The 16,382-nt window shown below is 48.2% G+C and overlaps 1 protein-coding gene across 5 annotated transcripts; it reads left to right on the top strand.

The window, feature by feature from the left end:
• Positions 1 to 22: 22 nt before the first annotated feature.
• KLHL26 (kelch like family member 26) lies at positions 23 to 15,452 on the top strand. 5 transcript variants are annotated; one of them, XM_081177769.1, is made up of 3 exons: positions 23 to 238; positions 6,908 to 7,090; positions 11,185 to 15,452. In XM_081177769.1, the coding sequence occupies exons 1-3, from the start codon at positions 111 to 113 to the stop codon at positions 12,764 to 12,766; spliced, it is 1,893 nt and encodes a 630-aa protein (XP_081033895.1). In that variant the 5' UTR covers positions 23 to 110; the 3' UTR covers positions 12,767 to 15,452. The 5 variants fall into 5 exon arrangements, 3 of the variants coding, with proteins under 3 accessions (XP_081033895.1, XP_081033894.1, XP_081033896.1); XM_081177768.1 differs by lacking the exon at positions 23 to 238 and adding an exon at positions 1,970 to 2,104; XM_081177770.1 differs by lacking the exon at positions 23 to 238 and adding an exon at positions 4,905 to 5,150.
• Positions 15,453 to 16,382: the final 930 nt, after the last annotated feature.

Genomic DNA, 16,382 nt, shown 5'->3' with positions numbered 1-16,382 from the left:
CCGCCTTCCCGCCTTCCGGCCTGCTCTGAGGCGCAGCGTCGGCGTCGCCTGGAAGGGGAAGCCGGGCCTGGCGAAGGCCTAAGGCGGCGTCGGCGTCGGCGGCGGGCAAGATGGCGGAGTCCGGAGGGGCCGAAGCCTTCGCCTCCGCCGAGCGGCCGCCCACGCCCAGCGTCGCCGGGGGAGGCGGAGGGAGCGGCGGCGGCGGCGGAGGCGGCGGCGGCAGCAGCAGCAGCAGCAGGTGAGGAAAGAGGGAGGAGGAGGGAGGAGGAAGAAGAGGGGCGCCCGCTCTTGGTGCGGGAACTCCCTGCACTTGACTATTTGGTCCCCGTTATTCTTGCTGCTTTGCTTTCCTTGCAGCACATCATTTATTAAGATTTTTCTTTATATTTTTTAGCGCTGTTTTTGCTGTTATTGCCATGCTTAGTGCATCGATTATGTTCATTCTACATTAATTGTTATTATCAGAGCATTTAGCATATCGTTGTTGCTGTTCTGTCGTCGCTATTCTGCGTTATTTGTTGCTATCGTCATATTTAGTATAGCATTGTAGAAGTGGGAGGGGCCCTGAGGGTCATCTAGTTCAACCCTCTGCAATGCCCAGTGTGGGACTCGAACCCGCAACCCTGGGATTAAGAGTCTCGTGCTCTGCTGAGCTGTCCCAGTCTTTGGGGTATCATTGTTGCTCTTTTATTTTATCACATGCATATCATTATTTTGCAGTATGTGGTGTTGTTGGTTAGAGCCTGGTGCTGGTGATGCCGGGGTTGCAGGTTCGATCCCCGTATGGGGCAGCTGCATATTCCTGCCTTTCAGGGGGTTGGACTAGATGACCCTCAGGGTCCCTTCCAACGCCACGATCCTACAATTCTGCAATTTATTATATCGCTGCTATTCTGAATTTATCCTGTTACTATCATTACTATTTTATATCACTGATCATTATTATATTTATATCATTGTCACGGCTTTATTTTATCATATGCCTTGCATAATTCTTTTATATTGTTATCATATTGATTATATCTTTGTTAGTTTTATTTTATTGTGTTCCTATCATTGTTATTTTACGTTTATTATCCTTATCATTGTATCATTGTTACTGCTTCATTCCTATCATTATTACTTTATATCATTTATTATCTTATCACAATATATTTTTGTTGTGTTGTTGTTATTTACTGTGTCTAATTTGTGGCTGGGGCAGCGTATAAATAAATTATTACTATTATTAATATTATTATTAGTACTACTACTTCTATTTTATTTTATTTTAGTATGTTACATTTATTGTCATTTTGACCATCGTGGTTGTATCAACCACAGAATAGTAGTAGTAGTAGGTGTTGTAATAATAATACAGTGGTACCTCTGGATGCGAACGGGATCCGTTCCGGAGCTCCGTTCGCATCCTGAAGCGAATGTAAGACGAGTCTGCACGTAAGCGGGCTGCGTTTTGCCGCTTCCATGCATGCGCGTGACATCATTTTGACCGTCTGTGCATGTGCGAGTGGCAAAACCCGGAAGTAATGCACTCCATTACTTCTGGGTCACTGCGAAGCGCAATCCGAAAATATTTAAGCTGAATTGTATTCATCCCGAGGCATGACTGTAATAATAATAATAATAATAATAATAATAATAATAATAATAATACAGTATATAAACTCCCCCTTTCTAAAACACGGCCCATCAAACAGCATAACAGCATAGAGTTATATAATTGTAGAGTTGGAAGCGATTCCTAGGGTCATCTAGTCCAAACCCCTGCCATGCAGGAATCGTTTGCCCAGTGTGGGACTCGAACCCACAACCCTGAGATTCAAAGTCTCATGCTCTACCAACTGAGAGGTATACCCCCCACCACTCGACGATTCAGCTGAAGAGTTCTGACAGGTATTACAAGTAAGCTTGTTGTAGGTAAGTTCAAGTGCTTTGTTAAATGGCTGTGTGTATTTTGCTAAAAAATGAGCAAGCTTTCCGGTTTCACAGAGTACTTCTTCAGGCTGGATGTTGGAGGTGGAGATAGTTGTCCTCGACCACGTTGCAAAAGCCCCAGTCTCCTGCTTGAGGGACAGAACACAGGAAATGGCCTTTTATACCCCAGGTCAGATAATGAGTCGATCTCGCTCAGGGTATTGCCTGCTCTGTGTTGGCCGGCAGCTGGACTGTTGACATCAGGCAGACACCTTCCCTGTATTCTTTCCGGCACCTGCTTAAAACATTTTATTCTAGGCTAGCCTATCTAGACAAGTAGATGATGATTTAGAGAGAGAACGCGCTACCATTTGTTTTAATCATTGTTTAAATATATTTAATACCTGCTTTTCAAAAAAAAATGACAGTGTTTAATGTTTTCTTTTATATTGTTGTGAACTGCTTAGAGCTTCCTAGTTTTTTAAAACAAATGATCAAGTGGTATATAAGTTTTGTTTAGTAACAACAACAACAACAACAACAACAATAATAATTTTTATTGCACCCTGCCCATCTGACTGGGTTGTCCAGCCACACTTCCAGCATATATAAAAACATAATAAAACATTACACATGATAAGACTTCCTACTACAGGGATGCCTTCAGGTGTCTTCTAGGAGTCTGGTAGTTATTTATCTCCTTGACATCTGCTGGGAGGGTGTTCCACAGGATGGGTGCCACTACTGAGAAGGCCCTCTGCCTGGTTCCCTGTAGCCTCACTCCTCACAGTGAAGGAACCACCAAAAGGCCCTCAGTGTCTGGGGTGGAGACGCTCCTTCAGGTATACAGGGCCGAGGCCGTTTAGGGCTTTAAAGGTCAGCACAAAACTGAGTTGTGCTCTGAAAAGTACTGGGAGCCAGTATAGATCCTTTAAGACTGGTGTTATATGGTCTCGGTGGCCACTCCCAGTCACCAGTCTGGCTGCTGCATTCTGGATTAGTTGTCGTTTCTGAGTTACCTTCAAAGGTAGCCCCACGGAGAGTGCATTGCAGTAGTCCAAGTGGGAGGATAGCTAGGGCGCGTACCGGAGTAGATGGGTCTCATTCTGATCTGAGGAGCGAGGTATTTGCTCCTAAGCAAGGGTGAAAACTTGCAGCCTCCTAACTCAGGTCAGTTGTGCTTTAGCTCTTAAGAGATCCTGATTGTCCTGCATTCTCGATTCAGTTTAAAACATATTGGTGGACATAAAAAACCCCACACGCCTGCCAAAGGGGAGACTCTGCGGGACTTAAGTTTTAGCCCACCACTGGCCTATAGGGCTTCGAATATCCTTTCCAGATGTAAGAATCTCCTCACTCTGTGCACTTGCTCAAGAGAGGTGTTGTGCTCTTGTTTTGTACGGTGGTGAAAGATTTGAATTGTTTCAGTAACCATGGATACCGCTAATTTATCTGAAGGAGGCTGACTGTATTATATGCATATATGCTTTTTAAAAAAATTCTAATTGCCATTTTAGAAGTGGAAAATGTGCCTTCTGTGCAGGCATGTAACTTGAGGCACTAAGTGAGCAGCGTTTAGTAGAATAGCATTAGGTTTTAAGTATCCTTAATGCTTCCCTCCTTTATTTTCCGGTTTGTGTGCCTGGGATAAAGTTTTAAGACTCTTCTTCTGCTGCTGCTGCTGCTGCTGCTGCTGTAGTACAAATCCAGAATGATGCATCTTGTGCTCATCAAAGCATTTGATGAAAAAAAGTTAAGGGTCGTGGGATAGGATTAGGATTATTTTCCACATACACACACAAAATGTGCATTAAGCCAAGCCACAGTTCATTCTACCGAGCAGCTGGGAGAACTCAGTCAGTAGAGCTTGTGACTCTTAATCTCGGGGTCATGGGTTCAAGCACCACCTCTGGCAAAAGATTCCTGAGTTGCAGGGGGTTGGACTAGATGACCCTAGTGGTCCCTTCCAACTCTATGATTCTATAAACAATTTCCCTTAGCCTTCTTTCTGCTTCTGCACATCTCCAATCAAAAGGAGTCGGAGAGAATAGCTTGTTCACAAACGGCATCGTAGCTTTGTTGTATCTTAATGGGATCATTTCAGTGCTGATCTGTCTTATGAGTTTGTTCTGTTTAGGATTTTCTGTGCCTCCTTTCAGCCACAAAGGCTCCATGGGGGAAACACAAAACAGTAAGCAAGTGCACAGTACAGTAAAATCAATAGGATACGATTAATAACTGGGAGGGGAAAATGGGCACATCACTACTGTAATACCATCCAACAGCAGCAGGGAGGAAAGAGGTTTTTTTTTAAAAAAAATTTTTATTAAACAATTTTAACAGAACAACTTATCAATCAAGAGTTAATTGAAATGGGTGGGCCATTCCTCTGTAAGGGATGAAAGTTAAGATATAGTGATAAGGGGGATCTGGTCCTTTCTTTTTCTGTTTCTTCTTACTTTAGTTTCTTTCTTCTCTTTACTGTATTTCCTGTAGATTGGTTTGTTTCTTTTACTGTGTTTCTGAAAACTTCATTTAAAAGTCCCCCCCCAAAAAAAAATAATTAACCGGGCATCAAATTTCATTTTGGGTGCTAGGAAGGGACATGGCATGGCAGAGTGTGTGTGAGAGAGAGAACTGAGTGTCCTGCTTATTTTTTTACTGCCCCCTGTCAATTACCTCAAGGAAATGTGGCCCTCCCCAGAAAAAAAGAGTTCCCCTTCACTGAATTAAAACAATCCAGAAAAGATGTTTACCATGTGCCTAAATCAGTGCTTCCCAAACTTACGCTTCTCAAGCTGTTTTGGACTACAACTTCCATCATCCCTAGCTAGCAGGACCAGTGGTCAGGGATGATGGGAATTGTAGTTTTAAAAAAAAGCTGGAGACCCAAGTTTGGGAAACCCTGGGCACTAAATTCTCCAGAAAAGAGGAGGCCAAATGGACCTTCTAGGAGAGAAGGTTCTGGTAAGGATTACAAAAAAGCCAACCAATGCAAGGGGTTGTGGCTGTCCCAGCATATTCAGATGTGGAGTGGGAGAGATTTGGGAACCCTGCTTCCTGCTTCCAAGTCCTAGCCCTGTGAGCTAGCAAGGGGCACCTCACCTGGACGCTGTCACAATGGCCACTTCAGCCCAGCTCAGGGGGCAGGTGGAATCCATCTGCCTCAGCTGGCAGCTGCAGTTTGCTTTCATGCTTCTCATGGCACCCAACGCTGTTGGTCCCAGACTGATCAGGTAGGTGCCAGTCTGAGAAGTTGTGGCTGAATTGTGAAAAGGAGGCCAAATGGACTGCTCTTTGGTTGAAGCAGGCTAGGGAACCAAGCTTTACTTAGGAATCTATTGGGATACCTGCCCTATACCAGGCTCCTCCAGCTCAAGATCATCTACACCAATTGGCAGTGGCAGTTATAATAATAATAATAATAATAATAATAATAATAATAATAATAATACAGTGGTACCTCGGGTTAAGAACTTAATTTGTTCTGGAGGTCTGTTCTTAACCTGAAACTGTTCTTAACCTGAAGCACCACTTTAGCTAATGGGGCCTCCCGCTGCCACCGTGCCGCTGGAGCATGATTTCTGTTCTCATCCTGAAGCAAAGTTCTTAACCTGAAGCACTATTTATGGGTTAGCGGATATGTAACCTGAAGTGTATGTAACCCGAGGTACCACTGTAATAATAATAATAATAATAATAATAATAATAATAATAATAATAATAATAATAATAATTATTATTATTATTATTTATTTATACCTCGCCCATCTGGATGGGTTTCCTCAGCCACTCTGGGCGGCTCCCAACCGAATATTAAAAACACAATACAGCGTTAAACATTAAAAACTTCCCTAAACAGGGCTGCCTTCAGATGTCTTTTAAAAGTAAGATAGCTGCTTATTGCCTTGACATCTGATGGGAGGGTGTTTCACAGGGCAGATGCCACTACTTTTCCAGGGTTTCAGGCAGAAGTTTTTGCCAGCTGTGGCTGGAGACACCAGCAAGTGAACCAGCGACTCTCTGAGTGCAAGGCAGATGTTCAGAATAGACCACTGTGTTCTGCCTTGGTCAGACCACACCTGGAGTCCTGGGCACCACAATTTAGGAATGATGTCGACAAGCTGGAAGTTGTGCAGAGGAGATGATCAAGGGTCTGGAAATCAAGCCTTGTAAGGAATGGTTGAAGGAGCCGGGTATGTTTAGCATGGAAAAGAGGAGACTTAAGAGGAGATAGAATAGCCATCTTCAACTACAGTGGTGCCCCGCAAGACAATTGCCTCGCAAGACGAAAAACTCGCTAGACGAAAGGGTTTTTCGGTTTTGCGTTGCTTCGCTAGACGAATTTCCCTATGGGCTTGCTTCGCAAGACGGAAACGTCTTGCACTTTTTTCTTAAAGCCACTTGAAGAGGTGAAGTTGCGACGGACCGTGCTTCGCAAGACGAAAAGACTCGCGGAACGAATTATTTTCGTCTTGCGAGGCACCACTGTACCTCAAAGGCTGTCAGATGGAAGATGGAGCAAGCTTGTTTTCTCCTGCTCTGGAGGGTAGGACCTGAACCCATGGCATCCAAGTTACAAGAAAGGAGATTTCGAGTAAGCATCAGGAAAAAACTTCCTGACAGTGAGAGTTGTTTGACACTGGAACGGTCTCCCTGGGTTGCTTGCGGACTTTCTTGGAGGTTTTTAAGCAGAGGTTGGACGGCCATCTGTCCTGGATGCTTTAGCTGAGATTCCTGCATTGCAGGGGGTTGGACTGGATGACCTTTGGGGCTCTCTTCCAACTCTACACTTCCAGGAGGGCATCATAGACTTTGTGGGAGAGGGGATGCTGGGCGCGATGGGCCTCCTCTGGCCTGATACAGGCGTGCTGCCGAGCTCTGCCCGCCTTCCTGCGGCCCTGATTGTGTCAGTTATACAGGCCAGCCGTTTGAAAGCCTCTCTCTCTCTCTGTTTCCTCTTTCCCCCCATATCACCCCCTCGTCCTCGCAGCATGGCAGACAAGAGCAGCACTTTGAAATGCACTTTCTCCGCCCCGGGCCACAGCGCGACACTCCTGCACGGCTTGGCCTCCCTCCGGGCTCAGGCCCAGTTGCTGGATGTCATCCTCACCATCAACAACGAGGTCTTCCAGGTCCACAAAGTTGTCCTGGCTGCCTGCAGTGACTACTTCAGGTGAGAGACCCGGAGTAGTACCCCCTCACCTCTGCTCCAGCGTTAGGAGCTCAGATAGTAAAGATAAAGTGGCCCCTAACCATTAGGTCCAGTTGCGGATGACTCTGGGGTTGCGGCGCTCATCTCTCTTTATTGGCCGAGGGAGCCGGCGTACAGCTTCTGGGTCATGGGGCCAGCAGGACTAAGCCTCTTATGGCGAACCAGAGCAGCACACAGAAATGCCATTTACCTTCCTGCCGGAGCGGTACCTATTTATCTACTTGCACTTTGACGTGCTTTCGAACTGCTAGGTTGGTAGAAGCAGGGACCGAGCAACGGGAGCTCACCCCATTGTGGGGATTCGAACGCCAACCTTCTAATTGGGAAGCGCTAGGCTCAGTGGTTTAACCCACAGCGCCACCCACGTCCCTGGAGCTCAGATATGGTACTTTAAACCTAGCTTACGGTTGCCACAACGGAATGTCTCTTTCTTTTTATAACAATTTTATTGAAAGCTTTTCTTTAACATGTTAAACAATAACACTGAAACTCGTTTATAAGAAAATGCAGAACACCATTGTACAGAAAAGAGAAAGAGGAAAAAAGAATAGACTTGAAGAATAACTGAAAAGACCCTTTATCACATTTATATTGTGCATATCTTATCATTTACCCACACTCCGAAAGGCAGGCTCCCCCAGCTCTCACCTGGGTGCCTACCTCCTCTCCCAGTCTCCCACCCTGACTGAGATCCTTTAAAAAAAAACACAAATCAATTTTATTGAAAGTTTTTAAACATATTAAACCACAGAGCCTAGGACTTGCCGATCAGAAGGTTGGTGGTTCGAATCCCCGCAATGGGGTGAGCTCCCATTATTCGGTCCCTGCTCCTGCCAACCTAGCAGTTCGAAAGCACGCCAGTGCAAATAGATAAATAGGTACCGCTCCGGCGGGAAGGTAAACGGTGTTTCTGTGCGCTGCTCTGGTTTGCCAGAAGTGGCTTAGTCATGCTGGTCACATGACTGCAGCATGTGCTGTACGCCGGCTCCCTCGGCCAATAAAACGAGATGAGCGCCGCAACCCCAGAGTCGGTCACAACCTAATGGTCAGGGGTCCCTTTATCTTCCCTTTAAGAGCAGGCGAAATAAAGTGCTCCACAGAACACATCTTCACAGAGGTGTGGCGATAGACGTGAGTTTAAAAAGGGGGCTTATGGAGTTTCGTGGAAGAGGAGCAAAGAGGCAGCTGTAGCTTATTAGCTGTGATGTTTAGGAGCGTTACCAGGAACGTTTTGGCCCAGCCTCTGCGGAGGTCTTCTGGCATTGTGTAAACTTCCTGGAGGCACCCGATTCTCTGCAGTGGCAGGCCGTGGGTTCCATAGGGTTGTGCGGCTGCCGCAGTGGGAACTGTAGTTCAGAGGGTACCAGGCTGGGGAAGGCTGAATCCGACGGGCCTCTGCTCTGATCTAGCAGGGCGCCGTCAGACTATATATCACCGGTCCTAAAGGATCTACACTGGCTTCCAGCATGTTCCCAAGCACAATTCAAAGTGTTGGTGCTGACCTTCAAAGCCCTGAAGGAGTGCCTGCCCCCCCATTGCCCAGCCCAGAGACTGAGGTCCATCTCAGGGGGCCTGCCTGTTGGCGGCTCCCTCACTGTGACAAGTGACGTTACAAAGAACCAGGGAGAGGGCCTTCTCGTTGGTGGCACCCTCCCCGTGGAACGCCCTCCCATCAGATTGTCAAGGAAATAAAGAACTATCTTGACTTTTAGAAGGCACCTGAAGGGAAGTTTTTAATGTTTGCTGTTTTATTGTGTTTTCAGTATTTTGCTGGGAGCATCTCAGAGTGGTGGGGCAACCCATCATATTATTATTATTATTATTATTATTATTATTATTATTATTATTATTATTATTATTATTATTATTCCTTCAGCTGTGCTCCTGCTTCTGAGCCTGGCGACTCACCCCTCCCCACCCGCACAGCGGCTTGCTTTGCATTCCCCCTTCAGACTTGATATCTGGGGGGCTTGGGAAAGCTACCACCACCATTGGGGCAGAGGATCTAGGCTCAAAGCCTTTGCCACGTCCCTGCTGGGTGTGTGTGTGTGTGTGTGTGTGTGGCGAGTAAGAGCCCCAACACCCATCTCCCACACTGGCCACTCGGTGCTTGGAACTGACCACCATTTCTCCGCCTTCTTGCAGCTGCTGGTGTTAACACCCTCCTTGCTTTTTTGGCTACCTTCCGAGATTTGTGTGTGGGTTATTATTATTATTATTAACTTTATTGGCATTAGTTTCCCTAGTAACATCAAACCCCAGAGGTTTATTGCTCTTCCTGACAGGCGAGTGATTATCGGAGGCAGATGCTAATGGCTCTTGTCCGACTGAATTTGTGCTCTTATGGTGCTAGGCCATAAGTGCATCAAGAGCTTCTTTGATAACTTGGGTATGCAGAGGGTCTAGTAGCATCTTCCTCCGTTTTTGTCCCCCCGCCTTGCCCCAATTTAGGTTCAGATCAAGGGGGCAAGGGAGAGGCGGCTCTGAAAAGCTTTTCGCCTCTTGTTTCTTTAATCTGGATTTCAGGGCTACAAAGTGTCATCTTCTAACAACACCAGGATTATTTGACCGTGCCTCTCCGGACGTTTAGCTTGCTGTTGTTGATAAAAAGCCTTCCTCCCGCTCCACAACAGCTTAAGATATGCCGGCGTCATAATGCATAAAGCTTCCATTTGTTGCCCCGATGAACAATAACCATTTAGTGGCTTAGCCGGTCACTGAGCTGTGGGGAGGGAACTCAGCGCTTTGATTTTCCAGAGTAAAATTGACCTACATCTGCGCTGGGCTTAGACAAAAGAGCGACAAATTCTCTTCTTCCCACAGATCCCTGTTGTTAGTCAACTCCCTTTTCATTTACCTGTCTGCCCAGCCCTTTCCTGTCTGGTAGCATCTCAAGAGGATGCTTGGACAGTTCGCTGACATTTCACCTAAATACGCCAACAATTTCAGGGCTCCAGAAAAGCCGAATGCTGGTCAGAATAGAAAGTGGTGAAAAGCCACCAGAGAAGGGTCAGGGCAGATTTCTCTAGGGTGGGACTTCCCTTAGCCGTGGGGCAGCTGCAAAGATTCTTAAATTTTATTTTTTGTTATTGTTTATTAAATTTATTGGCCACTTTCTTTACCAAGGTAACTTAAAACACATAAACGTACAGCACAAAAGAAAACACAAAAGGTAGGGGTGAACCATCCCAAAGAGGCTACGGATAATTAAAAGTCAAAGGAAGGCCTGGTAGAAATGGAATACTTTTGCCTGGCGCCTAAATAATATGCAACAATTGGAAAATATTTTGCAGAATACTTAAAAACTCAGTGTAAAGATGTTAAAACTCAAATAGGATGTGAGTAAGAATAGCAGTGGGGGTAAACTTTTTGTTTTTTCTTGTGAGATAGGGTGAATGTATAGAGTAACTATAATATGCCACATAAATTCAAATTTTGAGGGAACCAGGGAGGGTGGGAGTGGATGTCATAGCTGGAAGGATTGATTGGTAAATTTAAAATGTTACTGAATTGCTTATTTGTTAAATACTACTACTACTACTATGGGACGCGGGTGGCGCTGTGGATTAAACCACAGAGCCTGGGACTTGCCGATCAGAAGGTCGGTGGTTTGAATCCCCGCGACAGGGTGAGCTCCCGTTGCTCGGTCCCTGCTCCTGCCCACCTAGCAGTTCGAAAGCACGTCAAAGTGCAAGTAGATAAATAGGTACTGCTCCGGCGGGAAGATAAATGGTGTTTCTGTGCGCTGCTCTGGTTCGCCAGAAGCGGCTTAGTCATGCTGGCCACATGACCCGGAAGCTGTACACCGTCTCCCTCGGCCAGTAAAGCGAGATGAGCGCCGCAACCCCAGAGTCGTCTGCGACTCGACCTAATGGTCAGGGGTCCCTTTACCCTTTACTACTACTACTACAGTTGGCCGATGGGTTAAAAGGATAACTTTAACTTGGTGGAAACGGGAGTCACTCAGCAGCCTTTGGGGAAGCTGCCTCTGTTGACAAGCTGGGAATGGTGAATCTGAACACTCTCCTCTCTCTCTTGGGCTCTTTGACATCTAGGGCCATGTTCACCGGCGGAATGCGGGAAGCCAACCAGGACGTGATTGAGCTGAAAGGCGTCTCTGCGAAGGGCCTGAAGCACATCATCGAGTTCGCCTACAGCGCCGAAGTGACGCTGGACCTGGACTGCATCCAGGATGTCCTCGGGGCGGCCGTCTTCCTGCAGATGGTGCCGGTGGTGGAGCTGTGCGAGGAGTTCCTCAAGTCTGCCATGAGCGTCGAGACCTGCCTCAACATCGGGCAGATGGCCACCACCTTCAGCCTTGCTTCCTTGAAGGAGTCGGTGGACGCCTTCACCTTCCGCCACTTCCTCCAGATTTCCGAGGAGGAGGACTTCCTCCACCTTCCCCTTGAGCGCCTTGTCTTCTTCCTCCAGAGCAACAAGCTCAAGAGCTGTAGCGAGATCGACCTCTTCCGGGCCGCCATCCGCTGGCTGCAGTACGACCCAGCGCGCCGCGGCAACGCCAGCCAGGTCCTCTGCCACATCCGCTTCCCGCTTATGAAGTCCTCCGAGCTGGTGGACCACGTCCAGACTTTGGACATCATGGTGGAAGACGTCTTGTGCCGGCAGTACCTCCTGGAGGCTTTCAACTACCAGATCCTGCCCTTCCGGCAGCACGAGATGCAGTCTCCCCGCACCGCCATCCGCTCGGACGTGCTCTCCCTCATCACCTTTGGCGGCACGCCCTACACGGACAACGACCGCACCGTGAGCAGCAAGGTCTACTACCTGCCGGACGGCAGCGCCCGGCAGTTTAAGGAGCTGACGGAGATGGAGGTGGGCAGCAGCCACACCTGCGTGGCGCTGCTGGACAACTTTGTCTATGTGGTTGGCGGGCAGCACCTGCAGTACCGCAGCGGCGAGGGGGCGGTCGACGCCTGCTACCGCTACGACCCACACCTGAACCAGTGGCTGCGCATCCAGGCCATGCAGGAGAGCCGGATCCAGTTCCAGCTGAACGTCCTGCACGGCATGGTCTACGCCACAGGAGGCAGGAACCGCTCCGGCAGCTTGGCCTCGGTGGAGAGGTACTGCCCGCGGACCAACGAGTGGAGCTACGTGTGCTCGCTCAAGCGCAGGACGTGGGGGCACGCCGGGGCCGCGGTGGGGGGCAGGCTGTACATATCGGGCGGCTACGGGATCTCGGTCGAGGACAAGAAGGCCCTGCACTGCTACGACCCCGCCATGGACCAGTGGGAGTTCAAGGCCCCCATGAACGAGCCACGAGTCCTGCACGCGATGGTCAGCGCCAACAGCAGGATCTACTCGCTTGGGGGCCGCATGGACCATGTCGATCGCTGCTTTGATGTCCTGGCGGTGGAGTACTACGTCCCCGAAGCCAACCAGTGGACGACGGTAAGCCCCATGCGGGCGGGGCAGTCCGAGGCAGGCTGCTGCCTGCTGGAGAAGAAGATCTACATTGTCGGGGGGTACAACTGGCACCTGAACAACGTGACCAGCATCATACAGGTGTACAACACGGAGACGGATGAGTGGGAGAGGGACTTGCACTTCCCAGAGTCTTTTGCTGGCATTGCCTGCGTGCCGGTCATCCTGCCACAGACCACAGCTCGGAGGTGACCACCCTGAGACTTCAGCCCAGTCTCCCAAGGCATCACATGCCATCAAAGATGTACATTCTGGCCTGCCCCGTTTTGGAAAATAAAATGTTTTGTGTCCACGGCAGGCGAGAAAGGTCTTCCACCTTACCCTCTTGTCCTCCGTAACTTTTCAACAACTTGTGTTCCATCCCTGCTGGGTTGGAGGAGGTCCTAAGGAACTGAGCTAGGATTGTGGTGGGGTTTGTACGAGAAGGGATGGGTGGTGCTCCCCATTAACTCCTCCCCCCCTTCTTGCAGGTATTTTTTTATTTTAAAAAGAAGCTCCTTTCTCCTCCCCTCCATCCCCCAAAATTATGAACTGTGGAGTTTTTACTGCACCCCAAAGCATTGGTGCATGTGAGTTCGTTTGGTCTGGACAGTTTAAAAGAAAAGGAAAAAAAACTAAGGACGTCCTGAACTTCCAAAAAAGCAATAAAGGAGGATGAGGCAGCCGGCTGGAGTGGGCTGGGGTGGAGGAACTCACAGAGGAGATGAAAAATGTGTGATCTCATCCTAGCAGGTGTGCCTGTTCACCCCCCTCCCCCTTTGAAAAGCACATTTTAAACACAAGTACATCACACACCAGTTTGGGTAGTCTTCTTTCTCTCTTTCAAAAACCGTAGAAGGAGTTCCCAAACCACGTTCTGTGGACCACCGGCAGCCCACGAGCTTCATACCGGTGGTCCGCTGCGTGTCCCTGATGGAACGGCAAGAGAAGCTGCTGCTCTGTCACCGTAAGTGGCCTGAGAGGAGTGGAGAGGATTAGCAGCAACATGGAACAGGAAGCTAGGATTGGGATATTCAAAACAACATGTAAGGAATAAAGCAGTTCAAATGCAATTAGCAATTGTGCAGCGCGGTAATGGGCAGAAAAAGAAATTGAGCTTAAGGTTGGTGCTGCCACCCTGCTTCCCCATGTTGTTCTCGCAGGACAGCAATGCTCCCCCAGATTTCTTGGGGCTGCCTTTCCCACGTCAGCTGGCTGCCCACCCCCTGCCGCAACACACCGTAACTCTGTTGCTGCAGGAGTAACTCTGGTCTTTGCCAGAGATGGGCCAAGGAGGTGCTTTCTGGGTTGGTTTGATTCCGAATAAGTGTTGTAGATTATTGTTTCTATCATTATTTATTAAATTTGTATGCTGCCTTCTGCTCAAAGATCTCTGGGGCAGTTCACAATGTAAAATTACAATATAAACAACACAAAATACATAATAAAAATGACAACAACAATCTAATAATCCCCCCTCCCACAACACATTTAAAAGGGAGGGCATTGTTAATCATCCAAAGGCCTGGTTTAAGAGGAACATTTTGCCTGGTGCCTAAAGGTGTATAATGAAGGTACCAAGTGAGCCTTCTACAAACAGGGAGCCATTGTAGACAAGACCCCGTTCTGCCAGGTCTCACATCACCACACACTGCCCCTGGGCAGCTGCCAGCCCCTGACAGTCCACCCTGCACCCTTGGGCGACCTCCCCTTTAATTTTTAAACTGGCCTTGGACCTGCCATTTTTAATTTCCCACAATGCCAATAGTGCCCTGCTGCCCTGCGGTATCATGGGAACATTTGCGCCTGGTGGCAAGCTTGCTGCTCAAAAGACAGGAAACATTTTTCTGCTTTGCACATGGATTGTAGAAACACAGAATTGTAGAGTTGGACGGGGTCCTGTGGGTCATCCAGTCCAACCCCCTGCGATGCAGAAAAGCATCCCTGGCAGGTGGTCCCTGGTTCAATCCCAGTGGCAACTCCAGGTAGGGCTGGGGAAAACTCCTTGCCTCAAACCGTCAGAGTAGACAATACCAACCTAAATGGACCAAGCGTCCTACTCTGTATACTTAATTTCTTATGTTTCTAGAGGGGTCCTGCTGCGTAGTGGAGCTGGCCAGAGGTTGCCATGCCTTATCCCCCATGATTATATCCCACGGAGTGGAGTTAGCACAGCTCCTCCTCTGTAGTTGCTCCCTGAGCTATAGTAGCCCCTGTGCCTGTAGCGTTGCTGCTGGCTGCAGCTGAGACTCTCTTAATGTATTTTAACCGCACAGGCCTGAGCCACGGCTTATAGGATGGAACAAGCTACAAACCCACAAAACAAAGCGAGCTGTTTGGAACAGACGAGAATGCATCCCTGGCCGTTCATGCCTTTTGCTAGTCAGCTTTTTCGCTTCTGTCTTAACAGATCGTGGACTCTTGGAGAACTTCCCACCCCTCCCTGCCAAGATGCGAAATTAAAGCAGGCTTTTCTAAGCACGTTTCGATGCGTTGACGTTCCAAATTATTTTGATGCACTTAAAAATGTTCGAGCGGCAGGCTCGCCTCCCCTCCCCCCTCTCACAGGAAAGTAAAGTAAGGGGGAGGGGAGATGCAGAAATTTACTTCTCTGATATGCAGCATTTTTTTCAGAGGATGTGTTCTGCATGTGTCGGTGGTCCAGAACTTTGAAGTGGGATGAGATTTCTAACCAAAAGATTTGTTTTTGTGTGTGGTTCCCCCTTTAACTTTAGAGTTTTAAAACACACCTTTTTTTTTTTACTCCAATGAGATTTATTATTACTGTTCATTTCATTTCCATACCGGTTTATATTTCAAAGAAATAATCTCGAAATGGTTTGCAACACATGAAAACATCAAATGAAACAATCCAGAATAAAACAAATTCAAGCTTCAAGGGAAATCTTTCAGATCCTTCTGTAAGTGACATTTTAGGTAAAGAGTAAAGGGGACCCCTGACCATTAGGTCCAGTCGTGTCCAACTCTGGGGTTGCGGTGCTCATCTTGCTTTGCTGGCCGAGGGAGCCGGCGTACAGCTTCTGGGTCATGTGGTCAGCAGGACTAAGCCGCTTCTGGCGAACCAGAGCAGCACACGGAAACGGCGTTTACCTTCCCGCCAGAGTGGTGCCTATTTATCTACTTGCACTTTGATGTGCTTTCGAACTGCTAGGTTGGCAGGAGCAGGGATGGAGCAACAGGAGCTCACCCCATCGCGGGGATTGAAACCGCCGACCTTCTGATCGGCAAGTCCTAGGCTCTGTGGTTTAACTCACAGCGCCACCCGTGTCCCACCAACACACTTCTTACTTGGGTCCAATTTCCAAGATATTTAGGAGGAGCCTCCCCTCTTTTGCTTCCCCTCTATTTATTTACCTACTTAATTTATAGAGCTTCCCCCTAGCAGAAGGGATCTAGGAAGGCAGGGTGGCATAGCGATTAGAGTGTCACACCTGGGAGATCAGGGTTCAAATCCCACGCAGTCATGAAGCTGACTGGGCGACCCTGGAGTCAGTCCCAGTCTCTTAGCCCAGGGTCGTTGTATGGATTAATGGGAGCGGGTGGGAGTTAAATGCAAAATAAATCAGCTCTTCTGCTGACCTGCTTAAGGAAGCTGGAGGGGCCAGTCAGAGGGAGATGTCAGTTGCCCGTCTGGCACCCAGATATCTCCACATGGTTGCGATGGGTAAAAGTCACCCCACTTCAAAGTTCTGGGGAATTTCAAACACTGGACCCAACCAGCACGGGCTGGAGCTGACGGTAGTTAAAAATTCAACCTGTGGACACCAGTTTGAGGAAGCCTGTGCAAAAGAGAGGTACGTTACTGCAG

The sequence above is a fragment of the Podarcis bocagei genome (assembly GCF_964188305.1).
Source record: "Podarcis bocagei genome assembly, chromosome: 18".
In the NCBI taxonomy this organism is placed as follows: Eukaryota; Metazoa; Chordata; class Lepidosauria; order Squamata; family Lacertidae; genus Podarcis; species Podarcis bocagei.
The sequence above is the reverse complement of the archived record's forward strand: the minus strand, read 5'-3'. Positions and strand labels throughout refer to the sequence as shown.

What these genes read in the sequence shown, in the direction of transcription:
- KLHL26 (XM_081177769.1), top strand. Translation starts at nt 111, where the DNA reads ATGGCGGAGTCCGGAGGGGCCGAAGCCTTCGCCTCCGCCGAGCGGCCG. An exon ending in GGCAGCAGCAGCAGCAGCAG is followed by an intron (nt 239 to 6,907) that starts GTGAGGAAAGAG and finishes TCGTCCTCGCAG; the next exon opens with CATGGCAGACAAGAGCAGCA. An exon ending in GCCTGCAGTGACTACTTCAG is followed by an intron (nt 7,091 to 11,184) that starts GTGAGAGACCCG and finishes TTTGACATCTAG; the next exon opens with GGCCATGTTCACCGGCGGAA.